The sequence below is a fragment of the Aplidium turbinatum genome, chromosome 10 (assembly GCF_918807975.1).
Source record: "Aplidium turbinatum chromosome 10, kaAplTurb1.1, whole genome shotgun sequence".
NCBI classification, from domain to species: Eukaryota; Metazoa; Chordata; class Ascidiacea; order Aplousobranchia; family Polyclinidae; genus Aplidium; species Aplidium turbinatum.
In genome coordinates, this window is record NC_137481.1 from 17,926,064 (window position 1) to 17,952,832 (window position 26,769).

Below are 26,769 nucleotides of genomic sequence, written 5' to 3' on the forward strand. Positions count from 1 at the left end.
TTAGTCATATTTCTTGCAAATAATTTAACAATTTCGTTAAGGCTGACCAGTGACCATTTCTTGTTGAAAAAAGTTAAGACTTGACCTGGAGGTCGTGCCTGATTTGTCACATTTTGCAGATTTTTGCGATCATTGCTGTCTGACTGAAACTGTCCAAAAATTAGGTATTTTTTCACTTTTTGCTTACTCTTAAAAATATAAAATCATTTGTTGTCTTCAGGAAGCACTAGAAATGAGAAAAAATAAGTTGAACGTTCAGTCAATCTGTTTTCTTGTTTTTTTTTGATAACTTTTGCTACGTAGGGCTATACTTTAATGACCTAAACGCATGTAAAAGTTTCTTCAAGCGTAAAATTTACTTGCTAACGAAACGTGTACTCTTTTTAGGCGATGAAAATAAGGTAGGCCTAACTAACAGCTAAATGTTTTTTTGCCATCTTGCTCAGAGCCTATATATCTTGGGGTAACACTCGAAAAGTCACTCACATGCCGTCACCATCTACAGTCACTACGCAAAAAGATGACATCTTGCGTCGCCTTGCTGAAACGTTTGATAGGCACAACTTGGGGTGTAGGTGCTGACACCTTCCGCACTGCAACCCTGGCTTTGGTTCACTCCACCTCTGAACACTGCATTCCTACCTGGTGCTGCAGTGCCCATCACACCCGCCTCATCGACCGGCCAATCAATGACGCATTGCGTACTGTGACTGGATGCCTGCGCCCAACTCCAACGGAGTACTTACCAATCCTTGCAAACATGCAACTTGCCGGGCTTTGTCGAAAGGGAGCCATTATATGCCTGGCTCGCTGGACAGAAAAACCTTGGACCTGCCCAGCCGACTTGCGTCAAGCTTAATAGAATTCAAACAGGAGTAGGCCGCTTCCATTCCAATGGGAAATGCACAAGTGAGGTTTGGCTCCCTCATCGGCTTGCGAGTGCGGCGGAGGAACAAACTGCTCGCCATGTCGTTCTTGTATGTCTCATGTACAAGGCACCAAATAGAATGCATGGTAGGCTACAGCAGTGGTTCCCAACTCGTTTTTAAGGAGACCCATTTAAAAAAAAATTCAGTTCGGTAAAATCTTGCGACCCAAGCAATTAATTGTCGTAATATTTTAAAAGTCATACAAGATTGTGTTGCAAACAAACAGCACAACAAAAGCAGTAACTTTTTCCGAAAATAATATGTTTATCAAATCACTAATGAGATAGCTGTGCTGGCTTGCTGTCAGTGAGTTTTTGAAATCGAGGCGTTATTTTGCTTAGGCATAGCCGCATGTCGGCTTTAACTTCCAGCCGGTTTCGCTGTTCAGTTTTCAATACACACAAGGCGCTAAATCCAATCTTACAAAGCCAAGTTGTTGCAAATGGAATCTGTTTTTGAATCCCTAATTGTGAAACTGTGGGATACACTTTGTACATGGAAGCCCAAAAGTGGATGTTTGCAGAATCTTTGGGGTATTTGTCTTTGAAGGACGCAGAAGAAATACGGTTTGCTACTTCTGTCGTTATATCCATAAACTGTTCTGCAACATGAATGGAAAGTTGAAGCGGATCTTTTCCAACAAATGGATCAATTATCCAATCATTTTGGTTATTAAGTGTTAGAGATGCTCCATAGAAGTGCACAAACTTTTTGGCAAACTGTTCCAGGTGTCTAATTAATTATCGTTTGCTTAATATCAACTTCATTGCCACAGATATATTGCGTTAACTGAGGAAATATATCGTAGCCTACTCATCTCTGGTGACATAACTTTTCAAGAATATGAGTTTTTTGTGTTAAGCAGAAACTTTTGCGGCGCGATCAATCACCGTAAAACCGTTGCCTTGCATATATAAATTTAGAGAATTCAGAGAGTCCAATATATCAGCAAGGTAAGCAACTTTTGCCTTGAAATCTTCTTGCAAAAACTTCTCGGCTAATCTCACACAGTTCTGTTGCCTCAGGAAGATAGCAATCTTCTCTCGCAAATTACAAACTCGCTTCAGGACACGACCTCGTCATCACTATCGCACTTCTGTGTGCAACAGCAATGCTTGATAATAATAATCAGAATCCAAAAACACGAAAACAAATGCCGATTTAATGGATTTGTTTTGATGAAGTTTACACACTTCACATCATTCAACACTTCATGCAGCTCTTGAGACAGCTTTTTTGCAGCAAAGGCCTCTCTGTGGAGAAAGCAATAAGTCCATACAGCACTTGGGGCTTTGTCTTTGATGCGTTTTACCACACCAGACTATGCGTGGTCCAACTTGTGGAAAACTTTGTCATAGTTTGTCCGACATAGCGTTCGTGACATATAGTGCACGTTACAATATAAGTTATATCCCTTAACTATGTCAAGTTAATTCATGTTTAAGACTGAAATTTTTGTTGGGTTTACATTTAATAATAATAATAACAATAATAAAAGCGAAAATTGTTAAAACTTCTTGCACTACGATCATGCTACAAAGCTTTCCGATGTCTCGACATGAAACGCTTCATGACTTGTGTTTATATTTTCCAGTTTTGTGATCGATCTCTTCACGTTTTAAATTTTTTTTATTGTTATTTTTTTTCTCCCAAGATACAATATGCCTGAAAAACAAGCGACCCAAGAACAAACCCCAGACCCATGAGTTGGGAACCACTGGGCTACAAGACTCGACGAAGCTACACTCACCTGGCTTTCCATCACCTGCTCTGAAATCTGAACAATCCTGTCTCATACAAAAGAAAAAGCTTCTCTGCTAGACTTTCAGCTCTAATATAGCGTGAAAAAAATAGGCAAGTTCGCTTGTTGTGCCTTCGGGAAAGACAATTATAACAACACCTTCAGAAATCAACGTTTTGAAAGTAGCCTACGTATTTCGATTAACATTCGTGTGAAACTTAGTATAGCCTATACTGATCTTCTCCTAGCAGACAAAACGGCTTCTTTAATTTGCACAGCATTCACCTACTGAAGTACAATCGAAATCGAATCAGAACAACCTGTACAGTGTACAACTACAGACACTGACTGTGACATCACAAAACCACAGCAACAGCAGGGTGTCACACTGAGAATCTGTGACTACGAAAGACCGTGCACGCCAAAATTCTCTGAATGATGTAAACCTAGCTAACCATTTGAAAATAGATAAAGTAAATAAATATGAGAAATAGCTCGCAACACCCCAGAGTATTGTAAATGGCAACCCAGGGTGCCGTGGCATTCCGGTTGGAAACCAGTGGATTAGATAATAATTGCTCTCAGAATCAAATTTACATTCACACAAACCTAATTAATATTGATTTTTAGTTGTTTCAACTTTTCGTTTTGCCATCTTTGCCATGAACAACTCATAGGCTACAAATGTTTTACCCATGGTACACCAAACCGATAACCACAGATATACGGTAGTCTTATATTTAAGCCGGATCTCAATTCAGAGCTTTTGATCAAAGCTAGTAACAGTGGATTTTACATTGCTTCAACTTTATTAGACGTAAGGGGGTTTCAATAAGGAAACTTTGTTTGGCAGAAGTATTTAAAAACCAGTATTTGGTTTTGAATGTGAAAGTTTAATTGTGGAACCCGGTGGTTGTCGAAAATGTTAGGCTACTGATAACGCTCAAAAACTCTACTCTGTACAATTTAAACGTGTTCTAAAATGATTGAAGAGAGCGATCCCACCTATAAACATTTCCCCGTAAGAATGCTGTGATCTTGGTCTTCTGTTTGTAGGCTTTTTCTGCGTTGGAAAACAGTAATGGAATATCAATAACCAAAACTCTTGTGGTGCAATCATATCTAAAATGTTTCTGCGTTAGATCAGGGATCTCTTAAAAACGGGATGACTCACTTGAGAATTTTCGGTGCTTTAGTGGACACTAGTAGGGTAAAAAACACACACGATTTTGAGAATTATGAATGTGATTCTTTGAGGTCGGTAGTGGTCTGTTTTTTACAAGCAAGTCATGAATCTTCATGATGTGTAATTTTATTATAATAGATACAAAACAGTGAAGAGTTGCAATAACTGTTTGTGGCTTTTCGGAAATGTCCCAGCATTACTATGTTCAGGCTATCCAGTATCCACACCTCCTTACTATTTTTATTAAAGAAATGTGGCCTATTGCACCAAAATGGTTGGGTGTGTTAAATGTCATTATCAAATCAACATCGTCTATAGTTTTAGTATAGTGGGCCTACTGGTATTTAAAGAAACTTTCCCTTTCACGCATTTAGGCTACTGTTAAATCACTATCTCTGCAAATCGTATTATATCCTTTTGAAGCCCACTTTGCTACCACTTATTATAAGCTACTTGTGATAATCTCAAAAATGTGGTCTGACGAAGTGGGTTAAGTTGCCCTCAAAACACCAAAAAAATAAATGGGAGTGAATCAGCGTTATATCTTGACTTCTTAGAACATTAATTAAAAAACATTAACAAGTTTGCAGAGTTTTGAAGTTCTACCCTACTAGTGTCCGGGGCAAAAACAAGTAAGTCATCCCGTTCTTCAGAGATCCCTGGTTAGATAACATATAGGCCTAATAGCTTAGGAGTTAGGAAGAGTGCATTGCAAGTAGGCAAATGTAAAGAAACAATGATCAAAGTTAAACTTAGCAAGTTTTTGCCATAAACTAGACTGCTAAAGTGTCGGAAAAGCTGTTGAATGTAAAATTCAAATGAATCGAGCACAACAATTATGTCTTTTCTGGTTTCACAGAGTCACGTCACAACAAAAGCAATAAATATTATTTTGATCGAAATGTTTTGTTGGCATTGTCAGAAGATATTTCATTTTCTTGATTATATTGATTGATTGTCGAAATCTTTATCCTTAGACCAAGAAAGTCTCTTCCGAAGCTTCTTGATAAAGCCTTTTAGCTTGAAAATTGTTCTATCAACTAAGTGCGGTGAATGGAAGGCTGTTCATGAAGTGCGTTGCTCAAAGAGCGTACACCGAGAATCGAACCAACGCATCGCTTTGTCTAGCTGTGTCTCCGTTTACCAAGTTATACGATGCTACACTCTATAATGGACTGCACTGAACGACCGGCCACTAAAAACACTGTAAATCTGGAGATACAAACCAAGATATACCTTTGTCAACTCATTGAAAAATCAATGGGATCGAGTAAAACCAGATATTATGCAATACCGCCTTGCGAGGCCCGGTAACTAAAGGCATGGGGTGCGATTAACCCATATCCTTTACAAAAATATCTCATATTTATAAGCATACTGGTAGTCCAGCTTTTGGGTTAATCTGATAATGAAGAATTAGCTAATTAATTATTTGACCAATTAACCCAAAAACTAGACTTCTAACAGCATCAGTAGCCTATGTTAGAAATCCTTCTTTTTGTGTTTTCAGGATAAACTGAAACTAGGAGGATATGGATTAAAAAAAAAAAACTACCGTTAACTTTATTCAACGAGGATTCATCACAAATTCGAAAGCACTAAATTGATTTTCATAAAATTTTGGGAGAAAACCTAAAACGTTAGTAGTGGATGAAATGTAGCGCAGGAAATTTAACGAAAATAATACTCCACTGGCTTGTAGACCTATGACCAGTTCCAGCATCTATTCTATGAGTTAAATTGTTTTTTCCTGATACAACTCCTAGACATATTCATCAACCAATGATAAAATTAACAATTTAATTAAAAACAGCATTTGTTAAAGGACTTTGCGTTTTGTCGCTGCAAAGCAATTTATTGGTTTTGGTTGTGTATTTGTAGCATAGGCTACGCTTTCTTGTGAACAAAGGGTTACCGGTAATCAAATAAAAATTGTGGTTTACCGCGTAAAACTTTTCAACAGCACCTTCCATGGTGGAATTTTTTTCATATTTTACATTAAGAAACACAGCTCCATCTGCAATCGCTTCTAAAGGAGCAGGTCCTTCATAAGGAAACCCCATTCCGACAAAAATCTGTCAAAAATAAAGTTCGCGCAAAGTTATTGTGCAAGTAACAAACCTACAAATAAGTGTGGCCTACACTACATTGCATACAAGCATACTAATGTACATTTAGATCGTATGATTTATTTCACTCCATCTACTCAAAGCGTAAACCTCCAGTAAATGTTCCATTATTCGGTCAAAAACGCGAAGGCAAGGAAGTCAATTTTCTTATAGATTGTTAGGTAAACCATTGAGTTTCAATATGCTGCCAAAAACGTGCTTGGGCACTGGGCAGTGTTGAACTGTCACTCTTTCCGAGTTGCACAAGGATTATTTCATTTGGCTGCGATTAACCAGAAGCTGAAACCGATTTGAGTTTTTTTTGTCTATACTGTTTGTGAAGTTATTTCAAATGTCAGTAAATTAGATAACAATTTCCAAGCAATGATTTAGAAGTAAAAGATAGGTAAACAACCTTACAAACTTCATTAAGGAATTGAGAAAGTGACTTGGCTAAAGCTACAGTATATAAATTAAACCCAAAAGTACAGACATTAAACCGGTAATTCTTAAGCTAAGCAAAACTCTGCATTAGAGAATGGTTTGTAATGAGTCGAAAGTGAACGGCTGCTTCAGGACAATCAATCTGTACATTGGACTGTAGGCTACGTAACGAAGAATACAGACTGCACAAGTCAGCTATTTTCGCTTGGCTGTCGTAGTTGTTTCATGTTTTGTGTTCAAAAGCGTCATTAATTACTTAACTAGCATTAATACCAGTGGCTGGATTTGATTCTTTATCTTCGAACTAACAAAGCCTTTGATGGGTTATTTCTGACAGTTTCGCATACTTGTACACTGTAAATTGCAGGGTTACTCAACTAATGTTAACAAAGGTCCAATTTGAATAGTTGAATATTTTTAGCGATCCGATGAATAAGTAATTTAAAACGCAACCACGAAAGTTAAACTATCAGTAGGCCTAACAGTACCAAACCATTTTTTTAGGTAAAACGTAACTCGACTTGGATCAGCTACTAGGATAATGACAGAAAAAATTGCTTCCTCCCAGTAGAAATAAGCAAGAGAGCAGTCATGAAATACGTTGCTCAAGCGCACACCCCGAGAGCCGAACCAGCGGCGCCGTTATCTTGAGTCGAGCGCGTAACTGCTAAGTTAACGGGGCAGTGCCTGCTAATGAAAACTGTTACGTTAATTAACTACACCATACGTTTTCTATTTCTAATCGTCATCGCAGCTGGAGAACATGCAGCAATTTATAGTAAAATAAGCCCACTCAAACGAATGCATTGTCGACTTACTTTGGTTGAACGCAATAATTCATGCAGCTTTTCTCCTGGAAGAACCCCATGATTTACGACATATTTAGGTACATTTTTTTCTAGTTTATGTACTGTTCCATGAAGAGAAATTAATTCTTGAATAGTGTCCAAATACCCAGTTTTGTCCTGGTATACAGTGATGCGTTTAGATTTACTATCAAACATTTTTCAAGTCATAGTTTACCCTTTGTCAAAAATGCACTCCTGATGATCTTCCTTCATTTAAACCATTTAGATGAAAGATCTGTGTGTACAATCTTAGGCTAGGTCGGCCTACCCATTTTACACTCTGCTCAAAATAATATAAAATTAAAAGTTCATTGAAAACACACTATGGCGATTTCAACTCGAAAATACATAATAATAGTGATAAAATTTATGCGCAACACTGAAATTAAAAGAAAGTCGTTATTGGTTAGTAATGTTAAACTAATATTTGGTTCATTGTGCTTATTTTCCATGTCACACCATAAGGCTTACTGACAACAAAATCAATAACATTTAGGTTACCGTACTACACTAGGTACTTACTTTCCAAAATTCATCTAGCTTTCCATACACAAGAGCTATGTTTTTTTCTCCAGTCTTGTTTACACTGTCATGTTCAATCACTTCGTTTACAAAACCGAGAAATGTGTTGTCGGGGGTGTGAGCTGTAATGTTTCCATATGGAACATTAATCGTTTTTTTACTATCGTTCTTTGTAGTAGACTGCAGATATCATGTAGCAAAAAAGCCACTCTAGTAGCAGAGAGATAAAATAATTCTATAAACCTTATAGGCCTACTGGGAATTAAAGAAATGAGAAATCTTTAAATGATATCTATAAACTATATTTGTATAACATTTTGTTTTCAACAATTTTGAAGAAAAAACATGCGTAAATTTTTCACTTTTGATTTTACTTGAATTATTATTTGTATGGTTGGTACAACAATCAATATTGTATCGTATACGTTTGCAAATATTTTGATATCCATTTGACTTACGAAACATCGTGTTATATTGCTTGGGGTAAAGATCCCATACTCCCCAATCGGACTTGAGATTTTTCCTTTTGGCATATTCTGGGTTATTGTAGCATGGTTCCGTACCAAAACTGTCCACAACACGGAGATCGCATCTATATGTTTTAGATTTAGACAGGTTTTAAATTAAAGTTAATTTAAAACATATTTCGAAAACAATTAATTGAGTTGATTGAGATCTGACTTGAACAGTCAATTATGTTGTAGGCTATGCGAGGCTAGCAGTTTTCAAACTTTTTTTGGACTACGATCAGCCAAAGAATTTTGAAGTCTACCGCGACACATTGACTAATTACGCTCTACTGTAGAACGAAGGTAAATGTTTCCTTTTCAACTAATTTGAGCTGCGTAGGTTTGACACGTCCACGATTCCTATGTAAGTTGGAAGTTCATCTTCCGCTCAAAACATATGGATATGCACCACTAATGATCCCAAACAACTGTAGAACTCGAGTATGGCGTCTTCCATTTTAGTTCAATCAGAGTCTTAAGGAAATGTGTCAGTGTAATGCTAATGGTTTCCTTGTTGACTATAATTCCTAGACTTACTTTAGCATTTCGAATTTATCTTTCGCAACTTTCTTCAAAAGCATCAGTCCTGCATAATCAGTGTAAATTACATCAAACGGTTTCCGTTTGGGAATGCAATATGTGGAATTTATGGATTTCAGATGATTTTCAAAATATCTGAAAAGTAAATTTATCGCATAACCAAATTTTTTGAAATGATTGATTATAAGAATTTAGAAAAATTTCCATGGCTTTTGTACTAGCCGCAAAGCTAGTTGCTACATCCAGAGCTGGTCAGAGTAGGCTAAATAGTTGTTTACAGCATCTCCGCAGCAGTCCCAGAGGAAAGTAGTCTCAAGTTTTAAAAATTTATTCAAGAGCAATATGAAACACAAAGCTTTTGTGAAGCTCAGTGGACTTCATGATGCACATAACCTTTGTGTAGTCTGGCTAATGGAGAACATGTTTAAATGTTACAGCTTGTGCAAGGCGATTCCACTGAAGTTAGCTTTTGTATTCTACAACCGTAAACACAGGATATAGTTAAAAACGTAAACATTTTTTACGATGATATACAGTGAGGCATAGCCTACCATGCAACTTTGCCTACTCTGTAAGTCTCCTAAAATAATTGAAGTATAAAATTACACACTTAAGTAAATCTTTTGACGAAAGTGCAATAAAGAGTTCATGGCCAAGGATATGAAGAGAAGAAAGAAGGTCCGACCATTGTACCAATTCACCAAGTGCACCACCCTTGTAAGCTCCTTGAGCAGTACCCCAGCCAATTTCATCCGCTAAGGAACCCGGAAAAATTAAAATCTAAAAATTAAGTTTAAATTAAGTTTCAGTTTTAATTCATGCACACACTGCAAGAAAAGTGTTTTTATCTTTCATCAACTTTCATAATGTTTATTCGTTAATTCTTAAAACAAACCAACGATCAACTTAATGACTTTGGTAACATGTTCTTATTCATTCAACTAGGCCTATCGTCAATTTTATTAGCACGTGAGCGCAATGAAGTGATTGGCAAATGCCAAGCACGGGGGACAAGCTGATGTTGCAAGGTTCAACATCGCAATAACTTATTAATCTATTCACTTTTTTTCTTTTCCACGTTTTAACATATGTTTTCAATGCAAGCTGTGATCCCGCTTCTATCCAAGCTTTTTCCATTCGTTCAATTCTTGTTTGAATCCATTTAAAATGAATGGTATCTCCCAGAGTTTGATGCAAACTTGCAAGTTCATCGCGAGGACTTAACTGCAAAAAACAAAATATATAAAATTCCTATAAATTTTGTTTATCTAACCATGTGATAGTAATGTCTGCACTTGTTACTATAGCCTATAACATTTTTTTTTAGACGTGGGTTTCATAAGAAATTTAAAGGGTTCCATGAGTTACTACCTAAGTTTAACGGTTAACCGAGTAGCCTACTTTGCAAGTTTGCAAAGCAAAAATAAATTTGGGCAGAATTTCAATTTGGGTAGACTTAGAAGAATCTCCAAAGCTACAGAAATTGCTAAAAGAATTAGCAGAAACAGACGAAGAACGTTTGTAAAACATTGCATCTGACAGTTTCTCGAAACTTAGTTTGAAGAAGTTTCTACAACTATTTTTTGTGGCAATTTGATTATCATAACCATTGTGCAAATTATGACTAAAGCATGAAATTTTCATCAGTGTTAGTACATACCATAAGGTTCATTTTAAGATTGGGGGGTAAGTCAGATTTGACCCCTGATGACCTTGAGAGGTAAATAACCTAAATTACAGTTTTTCACGATTCTGGTGCAGTTTGTTTATCTCGCGAATTATTATTTGAAAGACATGTTAAAGTGCCCCTGACAGGTTGGATCCAAGTATAGTAACTTTTTAAAGCATTTCCTAGCGCAGAATTATACTTAGCGAACTTTTTAATCTTAACCTCGTAGCTCGACTGGTTAGGGCGTAATTTATATCAAACGACTGTTCCGAAGCGCCACCACAGGCGAAACTCATATTTCACTGCTCTGGGACGACTTTGGTGGTATTACGTCATCCTAAGTGGGCGTCGTTAACGACGGATGAAACAAACGCTTCCTAGATGTAATTGGTGGATCACAGTTTGGTCGGAGTTGATACAAACGGTTGCTTTTTTCAAAGATTTATTGTTTTTTGCAGTTTAATCAAACTGTACTGGATACGTTCCTACAAAACCTAAAATATACTTGAAGTGAAAAATGAAGAAATTTACGAATCATCATTCATATTTAATTCATCATCACTATTCAAAAATAAATAAAAGTTCTCTCTCTCTCATCATGTGCCTTCAGTTGGCCATTGAAATCCGATGTAACGGCCATCTGGATCTAGAAAATTGTTTCGGATTCACCAAACAATGCATGACGGCAGCACAATCCGACTGTTGCTTCCGAGAGCATCAAACTGCAAGCAGTGAGCTTTGCGCAATGCAAGTTGTCAGTGCCAGTGTTAGCAAAATCTTAGTTCACAGTTACGTACATAGCAGAGTCTATACATGTAAAAGCCTACTTTACCTGTGCAAGGGTACGTTTTTGTAAACGTCGTTGTTTAGAAGTGCTGGAATCATCATCAGCAACTGGTTGCATCTTTACTTTTATAGATGGAATGGCAGATTTTTTCAAAATGTATAAAGTTCGCTCAAGCCCATTTTTACTTGAGTGGTATTAACAAAATCATCTTCATTGAAGTGAAGAAAACATAATGCGACTAGTTTTGTATGGCCCATCCCACTTTCGAACACTTGAAGAAAACTTTGACCATTTTCTTCTCAGCACCTTGTTTTGTGGGAAAGCGTGAAAAGAAAGCACAGCACGGTCTTTGTCACTGACACTGTCACATAAACAGCAATTTGTAGGCATTGCCTCAACCATAAATTAAAGGTAGGCTACTGTTTGGGAGATACTATTGTTACACTGCAATGGCTATAGCCAGATTAGGACAAATAAAAAAGTATCAAAATTGTAGCCCTATGAAACTGCAATTTCAATTGAACTGAGATGCTGTTTGATAAAAATAAACTCAACCTATTTGATCGAAACCTGATAGTAATAATAAGTTCACTTTTTCATTTCGGTAATTCTTATTTTGCACATGCTTTAGACCAACAGAGCCCCACACATTCACGTTTTGCAGTAGCCGTACTATACTTTACAAAGTCACCACAGAGAAAGAATGTATCCTTCCCGCTTACTGTGACGTCACAGCGGTGTTGCCGTTTTTATTTTCGTAATTGACTGATTGCCAGATTCGCCGAAAGTGAACGAAAGTTTGCAAGCGTGTAACTTAGTAACCTGTTGATATTTTTTACAATTTACTGGTCAGTAAAGTTTGTTAGTGTCATTATTTTTGTATCTTAGGTAAATTTACCGAATTTATTTACCTGTCAGAGGCACTTTAAGATAATTTGCTGCAGTGTAATTTTTAATGTATATTAGACAGAGGCTATAAAAGCTTGAAGTTCACTGATGCCAGGCGGGGCCTCAGACAAGTGAATATTGAATAGCACATATCGGTAATGATACACAGACGAATTAACTATATTGCCGCATAAATGTCGAGGTGTGTCATCGCAGCTAACAATCTCCCGAACATGCACATAATGCAGTGCACTTCAGTGCAGCCTTGATACACTTGCAGTAGCCAGTACACTCCTTCTTGTAGTTGCAGTGGATCAGTTCTTGGAAAGATTTTGATGACTCTGGCAATTTCGTCCAGAGAGGCTTCCTCCCAGAAGCCTCCTTTGTCCAGCCCCAGTCAGATGGGCTCGGAAACTTGGGATTTAAGACCAGAGTTTGGTTCCAGCAGTTGGCCTGGAAAGAAGCCCGCTTGATGTGTTGCTGGAATGCTGCCTGCGTAAGAGGGATGTTTTCTAAAGCTCTCGACGTGTGCGAAGAGCTGTTTCCAAGCGTTGTTCACTTCCATGATGTCGCTGGTGCGGTCATACATCAGCAAAACGAAGCGTTCCAGCAGTGACATTGACTCCTCACTGACATCACTTTGCATGCGTAGTAAGTTATAGTTCTTCGAAAGCCTCAGTCACCTCTGGGAAAACTGTCCAAATCTCCCAGGCAGTCTTCTTCAATCTGCTAGCGAATGCAGACACAGTGTCGCACCCTATGAGGGCATGAAAAACCGGGAGAGTAGCACATCATCTGGGGTTCATGGTGGCAGCGAAACGGTGAACAGTTATGTTCCAGAAGCTGGATCCACTATCAAGAGCTATCCACAGCTCGTCAGGGTTAATGTGGTTAAAGGAAGCCACCGCCAGTACCATAACATCAGTATCTACAGTGCGTATGGTCACCTTTCTCATCCCTTCTGGACAGCATTTTCCACGTAAAAGCATGCGTGTATTCACCTCCTCTTGAGAACATGGGGAGAGCACAGGACATCAATTCCACAGGTCGCATACATTTCCTTGCCATCATCAATTAGAAGACGAATGGTCTCTCGTGACAAGAAACCAAAAAGTTCAATCTTGTTTTGGTCAACACGAAGGAAGTCCTTCCAGTTTTTAGGCATAACTGCAGAGAGAGTTACTCTTTTCCTGATGTCCTTACCCTTCCTCTATCTGGTCGTCGCCTTCAGGCTGTCAGGCAGATATACATTCCAGACGAAATCCAGTCTTTGGACCTTTTCCAGTTGAGTGAAGATGTAAGGTGCAAAAATTGTGTTCATAATTATACTCTTCAAAGGTCTTTGCCGCAACAGGATTAAGCATTTGAACAATAGCTGCCCAATCAAGGATTATGGCATTAACCTCATGTGCTCTTGTGGTTTCAGTTTTGCCTAATTTCAGGCAGTGTATAGTAGATCTGCTTTGACTCCAATGTCTAGTTGGTCTCCGGTTGATAATGAAGGTGGAGCTGCCTGTTTCTCATGAGAGAAGAACTGGTCAAGATCCCCGTCACGTGATTGATATGCAATATACAGCCTCGAGAAGAGACTGCAGTCACTCTTCACTGCTTTGACTGTGGTCTGTGGCCGACTGAAGAGCGGCAACTTGTTCTTGGTCAGTGTGTCTGTAATTGGCTTCGTGCATAGTTCCAGCCTTTCTTTAACAAATATTGTATTTTGCTTCTCACCAAGGGATTCAATCTTCCTCACAGTTTCTGCCACTGGAGTTTCCACGATGTCCCTAGTGTCAAGGACCAGTAAACCTTGAGAGCTCTCTAGAAAGGGATTTCCCATCTCTTGAAACACTTCCATAAGCACCCTGGCATCCTTCACGAAGGCTGTCTGTACTTCAGGTTTCTGGTCATGGTGAAGATGCCTGATGTCGTCATGTCCTCTCCTCGTGGCCTGCTCTTCAACCTCTGTAATGATCTTGGCTATTTCTGACCCTTCCATCACGCAGCGCCTGAGTGCTCCAGGATTTCCTGTCAGTACTATAGCTCCACCAGACCCTTTGACCATAGCGTTGTTCTACTCATGACATTGGTCGATCGTCGTGGCAGAGAATCTATTGCTGGTCTTGTGTACCACAAAGTTTTCAGACTTGAATTCTGCAAGGACATTTTGGTGCTTGTCAATGAGGTTTATCATGTCACGGATGTGTACAGAAAGCTACCTGGAATAGTGAATGCGATCTAAGGCGAACATCCAGGGCATGATCTGTGTCGGGGTTGCACATAAAGCTTAAAGTTTCCTCCACGAAGCGATCGAATGTACACCAGCAAGAGAACCTCTCGTAACAGCGCCGCAAACCATACAGGCAGACCATGACACCCATTCCTCTATGGATTGCTTCTCTAGAGCTGAGGTCACTCTCCTCAACCACCAATATTCTTCGCGTACATTAGCTTAAGCAGTCAGCAGGTCGAGAGGTCTTGCCGGACGTTGTACAGCCGGTGCAGTGAAGTGCTTCGTCTTCATGGCAACGGGTGGCACACTTGTGTAAACTGAAGGCAGAGGTGTTACCGTCTTAGAGATGAAGATGTCTTGCCCAAGCACCAATACACCAAGGTTGTGTCCACCATTTATGTGTGATGGATGTTGCACTAAGGATATGCCAGTGCCATGGAAACAATCCTTCGCCGTAGCAGAGCTAGGGCTATGGTCAATATTATCGACATACCCAGTAGTGAACAGCCCCTGGCGCAGCTTGAGTGGGCAAACAACTTCTTCCATGTTGAAGCGCTGGCAGACGCCATTGGCAATGTCGGCTGTGAGCTGTAGTAACCTATCATACGAAACACACATCCCTAGGCCGAAGAGTGTTCCGATCAGTCCTATGCTTCTGGCCACAACGTGAATATTGAGGGTCAGGTAGAGTTTGAATGGGGTTTCTCTCTCGCGGTTGTGGCGCACTGAGGCTGACTCCATGCAGCATGCATGCTTCACACTGTTGAACACCAGTAACTACGATAGTGTAAGTGCAGCAGTTGTGTTGGTTGGGTTGGCCAACTGAGTCTGGTGCTTGATGTTTGCCCCATCGAGGATCTTGTTAACCAGATCAAGGAAGGATGGTGTCACAGAATTTATCTGAAAATCAGCTCGGAACGCACTTGCTCAGCTCAGAACGCAAAATCAGCTCAAAGGTGAATGTTGTCTCAAACATTTTTCTACGGACTACCTGTGCTGGTCTTACTAGGTAGTAGGTACATCATATCACTCTCATGACCATAGGCCTTCACCAGGGCGGGAGCGGGATCTATGTCTTTCTCAAACAAGAGAAGTGTGTCTTGGCCTTGCGAATGCGCTCTCAGATCAGAAATGCAGAAAGAAGCCTATCCTTCAGTCTGGTTGTGTGTACCCTGTTGGTTACCGTGGCACCCAGCTGCTCTAATCTGGTCTTGTAGAGGTTAGCCACGGGTAGAGTTTGAATACAGGGGCATTTTCCTCATCTTCATGCATGTTCTCCATAAACACCACCAGCGCAAAAAAGGCTATGCCATGCAATCGATCATCGACCTCGTCTTTGAGTGATGCTGGTCTGATTTTGTTGTATAATGCACGGAGACAGTTGTGATGGTATTTTGCCTCGATGGCAATCAGGTCTTCTGCAGACAGCTTGGCCAGCAGTTCAGTGTCCTCCAATTCAGTGGCACATCTTCGAACGTTCTTGTCAATTCCCATTGTAGCTTCTTGGTGCAAGTCTGCTGTGCCAGCTGGCTTATTGCAAACAGATAGGCTCGGTTGACTGTGGAAGCCTGTTAGTCCGGCAGAAGTACGACTGAACCTGGAAATTTTATGCAAAGTTTTTTTTTATTGATTTTGGTAACCTAGAGTCTATTCTTTCAGAATCTGCCGGGTGCACTCCGCGCACCCTTGAGCGTTTTGAGAAATTCAAGATGGCGTCCAAAATGGCTGCCGTTTCAGATAACTCCCTATAACTCAGTTAGTATTTGACCTAGGATGATAATTTTGGTGTCTAACCATATGTTTTGAGGGGCAAGGAATACATTGAAGCTATTTATTTGACTGGTTGGGGATTGCATCATGTATAAATGCAATAATGCCGCTAATAGGGCTGCCATATTACAAATTTCAAGCAAAAACAAACAAATTCACTTGTATTTGGTCTAAAATGATAATTTTGGTGTCTATCCATATGTTTCGTTGACAAGGAATCCATTTAAAGGATTAAAACATTTGCATATAAATTATATCACAGCAAAATCCAAAATGGCTGCTGATAAGTTATATTTGCTGAATACTTATAGAAAATCATTATTTCTGCGACTTTTACTTGTGAAATACCATCGAACATATAACATCACTCACAAATGTAACCATTAGTTATCACAAATGTTACCATTAGTAATGTACAAGCCTCTCTCACAGTCACAAGACAGTCAGTTGTGGTTATCATCCCGTCATTAAATCACCTAGTCCATAAATCTGTGATGTTGTCCAATTGAATTAAAATGCTAAGCAAGAGTCTGGCTGAAACCTGCAGCATAACACGCACAGAATATTGCACATTTCAAACCATCCCTTGTGCAGCTGCAAGAAAGCGTTTTGCAGGGGTTGTCACTCTTGCATCCACATCTGATCATGACAGTTTCTGGAGTGAGTTCAACATTTGCGGGAAGGAGGACCGGTTGTAGCGTTTTAAGTTTCGAGTTTTTACCCATCCGTACATTTCTGCATCAAGTTCAGGCGGATTGCTGTCTTCCAGTGAACGCCACACAATGGCTTGGTGATGGGCCCTTCTTACATTCTCTTTAAAGGCCTCACTTGTAGGAGGAAGGGAACAAAGTTTTGGTGGTACCGCGGAGGCCGGACCCGTTTTGGATGCCCATACCCTCCAGCGTGCTTCGGACATTGATTTGCTCGTAGTATATTGACCGTAACAGGCTGACATGAATGTGGTTGCCTGCGCAATCATTGATTCTATGGGAGAATCAATGACCCCTAAAAGTGACAGTGAGTGACCATCTTTCAGAACCTTCAATGCAGTACCTTTGCCAACCCCGTAGCAGCATGCTACCGTATCACACCCAGTAAGAGCATGGGCAGGCGTTCATTCACAGGCGTTCATTCACAAAAGACACATGCTTTTCATTCATAAAAGACACATGCTTCTCTACGGTTTTTCCAATGTCAATGACTGTTCGTTCCTTAATTGGTGATTCCATGGTGATACGGTTTTTCATGCTTCCAACATGATAATAATGAAGCAAGAGAATGAAAACGTCAGTGTCATCGGATATCACAGTTATATCACTCTTTTCATTATTTCGAGCAGACAGCATCACCTGTTGGACAATGATATTGTCCGCTTCCTCATGACTACTTGAAAGGTCCGCCCTTCTGATCACTACACCACCATGGCTGATCTCAAATGGGGCAACGTCCTCACCAATCACTATCAACTTGTGACTTTGGGTGTATTCATAGAATGACTCGTCTTCAATCAGAAGTTTGACAATCAGGTTTATCGACTGCTTCTTGTTTTCGGTCACCGTCAATACAGTTTTTTTGAGGTGGTAACTTGGTGTTCAACTGCAGCTCGTGGACTCGGCTAACTCCAGTGGCCCTAGCACTTCTGGTGACACTCTTAGTACTGTAATCGTAGTACCGATCGAACACTAGGTGAACGTCCCCAACTTTTAGTCTCTTGGCAATGGCTTGTTTCAAGTTGTTTGCGTAGTCTGTAGTGGTGCCCTCTGCAGGCCAAGAAATCACCCAGAGTAGGGCTGAACCATCAATCACAACTACTGAAGTTTCACTTGCTGTTGTCCGAGCAGATACCTCAACCTGAAGCTGTCGCTTTAAGGAAGACTTTGATGTTGCAGCTCTCATTTCTTCTGTGGGGTCAAACATAGACGTTGGTACTGGGGCCACTTCGTAGGATAGGACATCTTTTATGTCAACATCACGCCCACTAGCCTGTTGGCCTATGACCCTGGAGTATATGACATTCATGTCGTACACTTTACTACCTCCCACATTCACATGTTTCTTTGTAGCCACCATGGTAGTCACGGTCTTGTGAATTGTTTCATGTAAGCCATCAGGTAAATTCTCTCCAAATTTGCACATCTGTTTGAATCCTTTATGCACAGCCTCCTGCACATTCACTGCCGGGGTTCCATGTTGACCATTTGCAATGTTCACTAGATCCTCTGGATGTTTCTCGGGATCAAGTGGATCTATACATTTTGAAGCTTCGTTCTTATGGCTTATCGGTCCTTGTTGTCATTCTTTATCCGTGCCTTCTTTTCTTCCTTATGCCCACTTCCCTGGTCTCCAGAATCTCCAAGCATTTCGCCCAGAGCAGCCTCCACAGTACTACATGTATGAAGACTCAATGCCCAGATCTTGAGCGTATCCGTCTTCAAGGTTATTCCTATGATGCCATTTGGGGCATGTCCATATCTCATGAAAGTAGTTTCTATAAACATATCACTCCATAGGCCATTCCATAGTCCGCGCAGGTGCCTCATCACATGCTCCCCTTTCATGAACTGGACTAGTACCTCTTCTGGGAGGGCTTCCATTGCCCTTAGGTAGCACATCCTATACCTTGCATAATGCACATGACCAGCGGCAAAGAAATAGGGAAGCACTTGTTTGCATGCCTCAAGATGCAACAGCCGATCAGCCTCCCGCTCAGCTCGGACAAACCTCGTGATAAGGAACACTGGTTTGATCAACATGTCCACCCATAGTTTGGCAGTCTTATTCCTTTTGGCTATGTTCTCCAAGACCTCTACGAAATCCTCCTTTGACTCAAGTGTATTTCAATCAAGTACTCCTCGAAGAACTTTTTCAGCCAGCATTCTCAATGCTTGAACGTTCTGCAGAAATTTCTTTCCAGTCAACATTTTTGCGACTCCTCCAAGCACATCACTCAGAACTTCCTCCAGTCCACTGTTTTCCATCAGAGCCCCGATGCAGTCTATGAAACTCATCAAAAAGTGCATACCACCCAAGCGCGGGATGACCTGAAAACCTTTCTGGGTAAGCCCACTTCACATGTAATGCAACTTTATATTGTTGTAAGTCACAGGTGAATAACACAAACTTTTGGTCAGCATTATGTGTCACCTGTTGAGCTTCCACCATTGCTGTCATTATTGTATCTGGGTGGGATGGCACAGGATCAATTAAAGGTAGGTATGCCGTCTTAGTTTTAGGTTGTTCTGTTTGGCCTTGATTGCGTGTAAGAGCTGTGTTGTAGCCATTGTACTCGGGACAATTCTGTTTCTGAACATCCTGAAAGGAGGCGAAGTCAGTTTCGTCCGCTCTTTGTTTTAGAGTAGCCTGTTGCGCAAGTAACTTGAGTGAGAGAACTGTTCAAACAGCAACACTCTCGGGCATTTTGGTTTCTTGGAACCATTATATCTCTGTATAGTGACATCATGTTCTATTGCCCCCGACATCTCCTCCTTTGAAATTCGTGGGATTGTCTCTCTATGGTATCGATCAGCATCAGATGGTGATTCAGGATGTGTAACCAGAACAGCTAACGAGTGGGTGGAAAGTTTCAATTTTGCGACGAGATTTCAGCATCAAAAGTATCGACAACTACTTGTACCTAACCGTCTGATGCATCAGATATGCCAAGACAGGATCGTTCCATTGTTGCAGTTTTCACAGCTGAACGCTTAAAGCGTAATACCTCGTTATAAGAACACTTTCTTACTTTCTTACTTTTCTTATACTTATTTCTTTATACTTATTTTACGATATTTCTTACAAGCCTGCTGAGACGCAAGTTCGCGCTTATCAGTCAGAAAGCAAAGTGATTACGTAGCATAGTGGGAGTTCGAGATTAAGAAATTTACAGTAAGTATTCAGCAAATATATCAGCAGCCATTTTGGATTTTGCTGTGATATAAATTATATGCAAATGTTTTAATCCCTTAAATGGATTCCTTGTCAACGAAACATATGGATAGACACCAAAATTATCATTCTAGACCAAATACAAGTGAATTTGTTTGTTTTTGCTTGAAATTTGTAATATGGCAGCCCTATTAGCGGCATTATTGCATTTATACATGATGCATACCCCAACCAGTCAAATAAATAGCTTCAATGTATTCCTTGCCCCTCAAAACATATGGTTAGACACCAAAATTATCATCCTAGGTCAAATACTAACTGAGTTATAGGGAGTTATCTGAAACGGCAGCCATTTTGGACGCCATCTTGAATTTCTCAAAACGCTCAAGGATGCGCGGAGTGCACCCGGCAGATTCTGAAAGAGTAGACTCTAGGCTACCAAAATCAATAAAAAAAAAAGTTTGCATAAAATTTCCAGGTTCAGCCAAAAAATTGGATTTGTCAACCGGACTATGTGGGCCGCTGCTGATCGTGTGCTGCGCAGGGTTGGAGTACCGGCAGGCCCGGATTTAGGAGGGGGAAGAGGGGACAGTTTCCCCGGGCCCCCCGACTTTTGAAGGGCCCCCCTATGTGGAAAAAATGTGATTTTGTGTTATTTTTTTCCTTTTGGCCTTTAAAGTTTCTTCAAAATGCTGTGCAGTACTGGACTGATGCTACTGTAGACGTAGAGATGGTTTTTCGCGCCGCAGGCCCGAAAAAATTTTTTGCACGGGGGCCCCCCGATCTAAAAGTGCCCCGGGCCCCCCATCAGCTAAATCCGGCCCTGAGTACCGGTGCCAAATTGTTGTCCTGAAGCGGATTCTGCTCTGTTTTGCTAGTCAAATATTTTTTGTTGAACTTTAAACGACATTTCTTGTGCCACTGAGCACTGTGTCTCTTCAAGTTAGCTTCTATGTCATCGCCATCATCCAGCTTGTTGACGTCGAGTACCATTGGCATGTGACGAAGTCACTTCAACTGGACGAGGTCTTCTTTCAATGATGCATAGCCAACACCTCTCGGTTTCATGGTAGATCTTAGTAGGCACTGCAAACTAACAACCATCGCTACAAGAGCAAGAGTGCAAGACTTCCATCGGTGCTGCCTGCACACTCTGCACATGCTTGTTAACTAATAACAATCACCATTATTGAAAAAATAAAAAAACAAGTGTTGCCATTGTTGTTTCAATCTTACAAAATACAATAAGCTAAATGCAAAAATCCAAACAGATAATTTAGAGCCAACCCAATATGAAAAAAGCCAAAATAAGGCCAAAAGGCCTAACCCAAATTTTTTAGACGACTTCAAAAAGGGCCAAATTTGTGAAGTTTAGCCGTAAAAGGGCCAACCTGGCAACTCTAATAATAAAGGCCAACACACTAACACAGTCAACACTCTGTAGAATGTGTAGACACTTTTATTATAACACATATGCATGGTTTGTAGATCATACACACCTTTAAGATTAACCAATGACGTCAAATATCAATATTCTGATACTTTGAGGTCAATGACCTCTCAAGGTCATCAGAGATCAAATCTGATTTACCTCCCAATCTTAAAATGACCCTTATGGTATGTGCTAACACTGGTAAAATTTTCATGCTTTAGTCATAATTTGCACAATTGATTTGATTATGGGAGGTTGTCAGCTGTACTATGAACAATTAAAAGTTATGGAAACAAGCTATTTGGGAATAATTACCTTTGAAACCAACGTAGCCTACTTATGAGAACCATAATTTTTCTGATATATAGCCTACGTAACGCCAAGCTTGGTCACTACCTCAGATATAAAAATCCAAATATCAAGCAAAACTATCCAGAGTTGTTGCAGTCAAGTCGTGGTTACTTTTATTCTGTCTAAATTTTTTATTACCACAAGCTTTAGTGACGACAAGTCTGAATTCAGGGGTTTTCGTCTGATTTTCTTCATTGACTCTCTTCTTCGATCGCTTGGTTTTGAATTTCTATGATCATCCAAATTTACATTTTATTTTTTCTACTATAAATACATCACCACTTTTATTCTTATTTTATTCTGGCCGTAGCTCCTGAAGAAAGCCAGAGGAAACCTGCAGCTTCGAGCTACCACGAGCAACCTTCTACTCGCAATCTTCAAGTTTTGTACCTCCAATCAACTCTTCAAGATTTTATTGGCTATACCAGCCACCTCCACGACAAGCGAGCGTTTGTGATCTGCTGCTGGTAACATTGTGATACCAAATCGAGCAACCTTAAACACATTACGGGTTTGTGGCATGCTCTTTCTCAGAGTGATAATCAAGACCTTCATTGGACACGTGCCTCCTTTGCACGGTTTTATAACCTCCATTGACTGTACCCTTTCTTTTTACTGCATCGTTTTTGTATTGAGTAAAACTTTTGTATAATTTAAAACACTTCTAAAACCTGACAACGGCGTACCCTGAATCTCTGTAAAATACCTGCAAAATCTCTTGATGTTACTTGTATAAAGATTATTGCACAATTCTTTCATACCCGCAAATTAGCCTTAATATTATTACTAAAGTCATCATCATCATCATCATCATCAGGGGGGGAAGAACAAGCACCTTCTCGTGGTCCCTCCCGTCAGTACCATATCTTTAAGAAAAAAGATATGCGAAGCTAAGCTTGTCACACTCGAGCAAACCAGGCCCAGGTTCAGCGCAGGATGGATAGGGAAACGCCCTTCTCAGGGCGCGGCAGCTCCTCTGTCAAAAAGTACCGACGACCCACCGTACTGCAGCTGAACACCGAGGGCATTACGATCAGCAAGCTCAGCATCATCGAGTATCTGGCCACAAAACATCAAGCCCTCGTTATTCTCCTCCAGGAGACCCACTGCACATCTGTGGATAAGTTGGTATTACCCAACTTCACACTCGCAGGCGCAACCATCAGCAGGAAACACGGCCTCGTCACGTTTGTCCATGAGCAACTGAGCTGGACGCCAATAGCCAGTCTAGTGCCCAATCGGAGAAAGAGTGGTTATAGACATATCAGGCTATCACATCATCAATGTCTATAAGCCACTTCCCTCACGCTTAACACTAACAGCCATCCCAGTGTTCCCCCAACCCAGCTTCTATGCTGGCAATTTTAATTACCACCACGTTGATTGGGGCTACAACAACACCAACACCGACGGAGAAAGCCTGGCCTCATGGTCAGCCAATAATAACCTCACCCTACTGCACGATCCCAAGGGTGCAGCGAGCTTCTTCTCCGGACGCTGAAACACTGGTACAAACCCCGATCTGGCTTTTGCAAGTGATGACCCCGATAATTGCCAACCGGACAGACGTGTTCTAGAGAAGTTCTCCAGGTCCCAACATCGACCCTCGATTATCACGGCTCCAACGCTCATAATGCCTGTCCCGAGCAAGCCTGTTAAGCGATGGAACTTTAGAATGGCTAACTAGGAGTACTATAGCCTCCTCACCAATGAAGCCACACATTATCTCCCATTCCCTCACACCAACAACGTGGAAGAAGCCTACCAGGACTTTTGTGATGCAATAACATCAGCGGAAAAACAATCCATCCCCCGCGGCCGACGAAAGACCTACTTACTGTGCTTGGATAAGGAGTGCGAAAGCCTCTACTCCAACCTCCTCCACGCCCCTCAGGGCAATGACACCAACAGCTCAGCCACAGCTCTGCTGGCAAGGCTGGACTTAAAGAGGAAGGAGCGCCGGACAGAAGCCGTTGAATCAATCGACTTCACGCACTCCAGCCGCATAACATGGAGTACACTGAACAACCTAACTGGCAGATCATGTGCCTCTCGTCAACAATGTCCCGTTTCAGCAAATTCCATCGCCTCACAACTTGTGGAGTACCGGAAATACAAATCAAGAAACCTTGAATCAGATAGATCCGTCTTGCAAGAAATGACGGACCTCTGGAGGGTAACAACTCCAGACGGGGACAACATCTCGGGTGAGTTCACCCCGGAAGAATTTTCCGCCGCCCTCCAGCACATAAAGCCAGGTAAAGCCCCGGGCCCTGACCACCTATGCCCGGAGTTGATACTCCATGCTGCTGCCTCCTGAAAGTCCTGGTTAAAAGACTTCCTTTCTTGCTGTTTGCGCCACCTGAGAATTCCCAGAATCTGGAGAAGAGCCCTTGTGGTTGCAGTCCCTAAGCCGAAGAAGCCCCCAGGGGACCCGAAAGTTACCGTCCAATCTCACTGCTCTGCATCCCCTTCAAGATCCTCGAGAGACTCATCTACGCCCGTGTCGAACCAATAATAGATCCGCAGCTCCCCCGTGAACAAGCTGGTTTCCGACACGGACGATCAACTGTAGATCAGGTCACACTTATGACCCAAAACATTGAGGACAGCTTCTCGGCTAAGAAGAAGGCTGGCGCCGTGTTTGTTGATCTCACGGCTGCCTATGATACCGTATGGCATAGCGGCCTTACCTGCAAGTTACTCCGTCTGCTCCCTGACAGACACATGCTCCATATGATGATGGAACTTGTGCAAAACCGAAGTTTTACCCTCACAACCGGTAGCGGTTGTCGAAGCAGACTACGCCGACTTAAAAACGGCGTCCCACAGGGCTCAGTCTTAGCTCCTCTCCTGTTCAACATATACACCTACGACTTGCCCCCCACCATCTCCAGGAAATATGCTTACGCAGACGACCTGGCACTCCTGCACTCAGCAGGAAACTGGCAATCAGTGGAAAGGAACCTCAACCAAGACATGCAAACACTATCAGCATACCTCCAGAAATGGAAGCTACAGCTCCGCAAGTCAAAGACAGTGTCGGCGGCCTTCCACCTTAACAACCGGGAGGCACAGCGTGAGATAAACATCAAGATTGATGGAGAACGCCTGCCCTACTGTGCCGAACCTACATACCTCGGCATAACCCTGGACAGGTCACTCACCTACCGCCGGCACTTGAAGTCACTGCGCAAAAAACTATCTACACGCGTCGAACTTTTGAGGCGATTGGCGGGTTCCGGCTGGGGATCTGGTGCTAAAACTCTTCGTACAGCTACCCTAGCCCTTGTTCATTCCACCGCTGAGTACTGCGCGCCAGTCTGGTGTCGTAGTTCTCACACTCACCAGATTGATACCGCCATCAACGACGCACTGCGTACTGTGACTGGATGCCTGCGTCCCACTCCAACGGACTGCCTACCCATCCTAGCAGGCATCCAACCCGCTGAGCTACGCCGTAAAGGAGCCAACATTTCTCTCGCTCGCCGCGCTTTGGACCCGGACCATCTCCTCCATGCAACATTCAAGAGACTACCACCTATAAAGCAGCGGCTGAAATCAAGACGCCCCTTTATGCCTGCCACACAACAACTTCTTAAGAACGCAGAAGAACTTGGTTTAAGTGCGGCACACTGGACGAACCACATGTGGAACACGGAGTGGCCAAATCACACCTCCACGCTCCGTGACTTCATACCCGACGCCGATCCACGTCCACCAGGGATGTCCCTCGCAAGGCTTGCGTGGGTCAGGCTTAACCGCCTGCGAACTGGCGTCGGCCGCTTTCGTTCGGACATGCACAAGTGGGGCCTGGCTCCTTCATCAGAATGCGAGTGAGGTGCCACGGAACAGACAGCAGACCATGTCATCCACCACTGCCTAACCCACCGGCCTCCACACGGTGCGCATGGTCTGAGGGTCCTGGACAACGAGACTGCTGAGTGGCTGAAGATTTCCTGTCCTCCAATCTAGCCTGGAAAGATCGCTCATACGCCATCATCATCGAACATGCCTGAATAAGGCGTCGGCTACCGTGAGTCTCCACAACGATCGGTTGTTCATAGTTCTTATTAGGTTATCAAAATTTTGGTTTGTCCATGTTGAAAGATTTCCAAACGTGGACGCCCCCGGTGCCTCTGACCAGGAAATCGCCCCATCATTGCCGAATGTTCAATTCCGCGTTTGCGGTAGACATGCCCGATAAATGTCATTTGCCTTTTTTTGATAGTTGTGATGAGGACGCCAAGGGTGCACCCAGAGCGTCTCCACACTTCTTCGTTAGTGATCTTATCCATCCAGTTAATTCCCATCATTCTTCGAATGAACCAAATTTCAGCACTGTTGATCTTCTTTTCTATCTGCGGGCATACAGTCCAGGATTCACAACCATATAGCAGAACTGACCAAATGTACACCATGTAAAATTCTTATTCTAGTGTTTAGAGAGATTGAGTTAGATTTCAGTATTTTGGCCATTTATAAATTACTAAAGTAATCTATGCAAGAAAAACTGTTTGTACCTTCTCCTTGGCTTACGTTCATCACTAAACTAAACGAAGGAACGCTCTATTTAGCCTATCTTCTGTTCCATAACGGTCTTTAGAAAATGTTTACACTGAAAATTAAATGCTGTCTGCAGCACAACTTACTTGTTCAAACCAATCTTTCCTTTTCGTCTCTTTATTCACCGTTTTGACGGTTTCTCTCCCAAGAAGGCATTCATGCTCGATTTCTTGTAAGTATTTAGCTATTGAGGCATCTGATCCATTTATGCCCCAATCAGCGAAACAAGATTCGTCAGTTTTCAGATTTATTTTGATTAACTGCAATTTTTAATGTTCGAAATGAGTATTGCCAGCATAATAACCAGTTTTAACAAGACAAATCAAATCCATTAGGACATTAGACAACCAAGAACATTTAGGGACAC

At 41.5% G+C, this 26,769-nt stretch overlaps 1 protein-coding gene across 1 annotated transcript in view; it reads right to left on the reverse strand.

Annotated features, from left to right (window-relative positions):
- Positions 1-26,769, reverse strand: part of LOC145779024 (alpha-1,6-mannosylglycoprotein 6-beta-N-acetylglucosaminyltransferase A-like) — a 30,627-nt gene that overhangs the window by 2,916 nt on the left and 942 nt on the right. The window contains exons 2-10 of the mRNA XM_082590606.1: positions 26,489-26,662; positions 9,890-10,051; positions 9,438-9,607; positions 8,825-8,962; positions 8,237-8,370; positions 7,779-7,900; positions 7,227-7,373; positions 5,800-5,931; positions 3,676-3,733 (exon numbers count right to left, since the gene is read on the reverse strand). Coding sequence (XP_082446732.1) covers positions 3,676-3,733; positions 5,800-5,931; positions 7,227-7,373; positions 7,779-7,900; positions 8,237-8,370; positions 8,825-8,962; positions 9,438-9,607; positions 9,890-10,051; positions 26,489-26,662 — 1,237 coding nt within the window. The remainder of the gene's footprint in view (positions 1-3,675; positions 3,734-5,799; positions 5,932-7,226; positions 7,374-7,778; positions 7,901-8,236; positions 8,371-8,824; positions 8,963-9,437; positions 9,608-9,889; positions 10,052-26,488; positions 26,663-26,769) is intronic.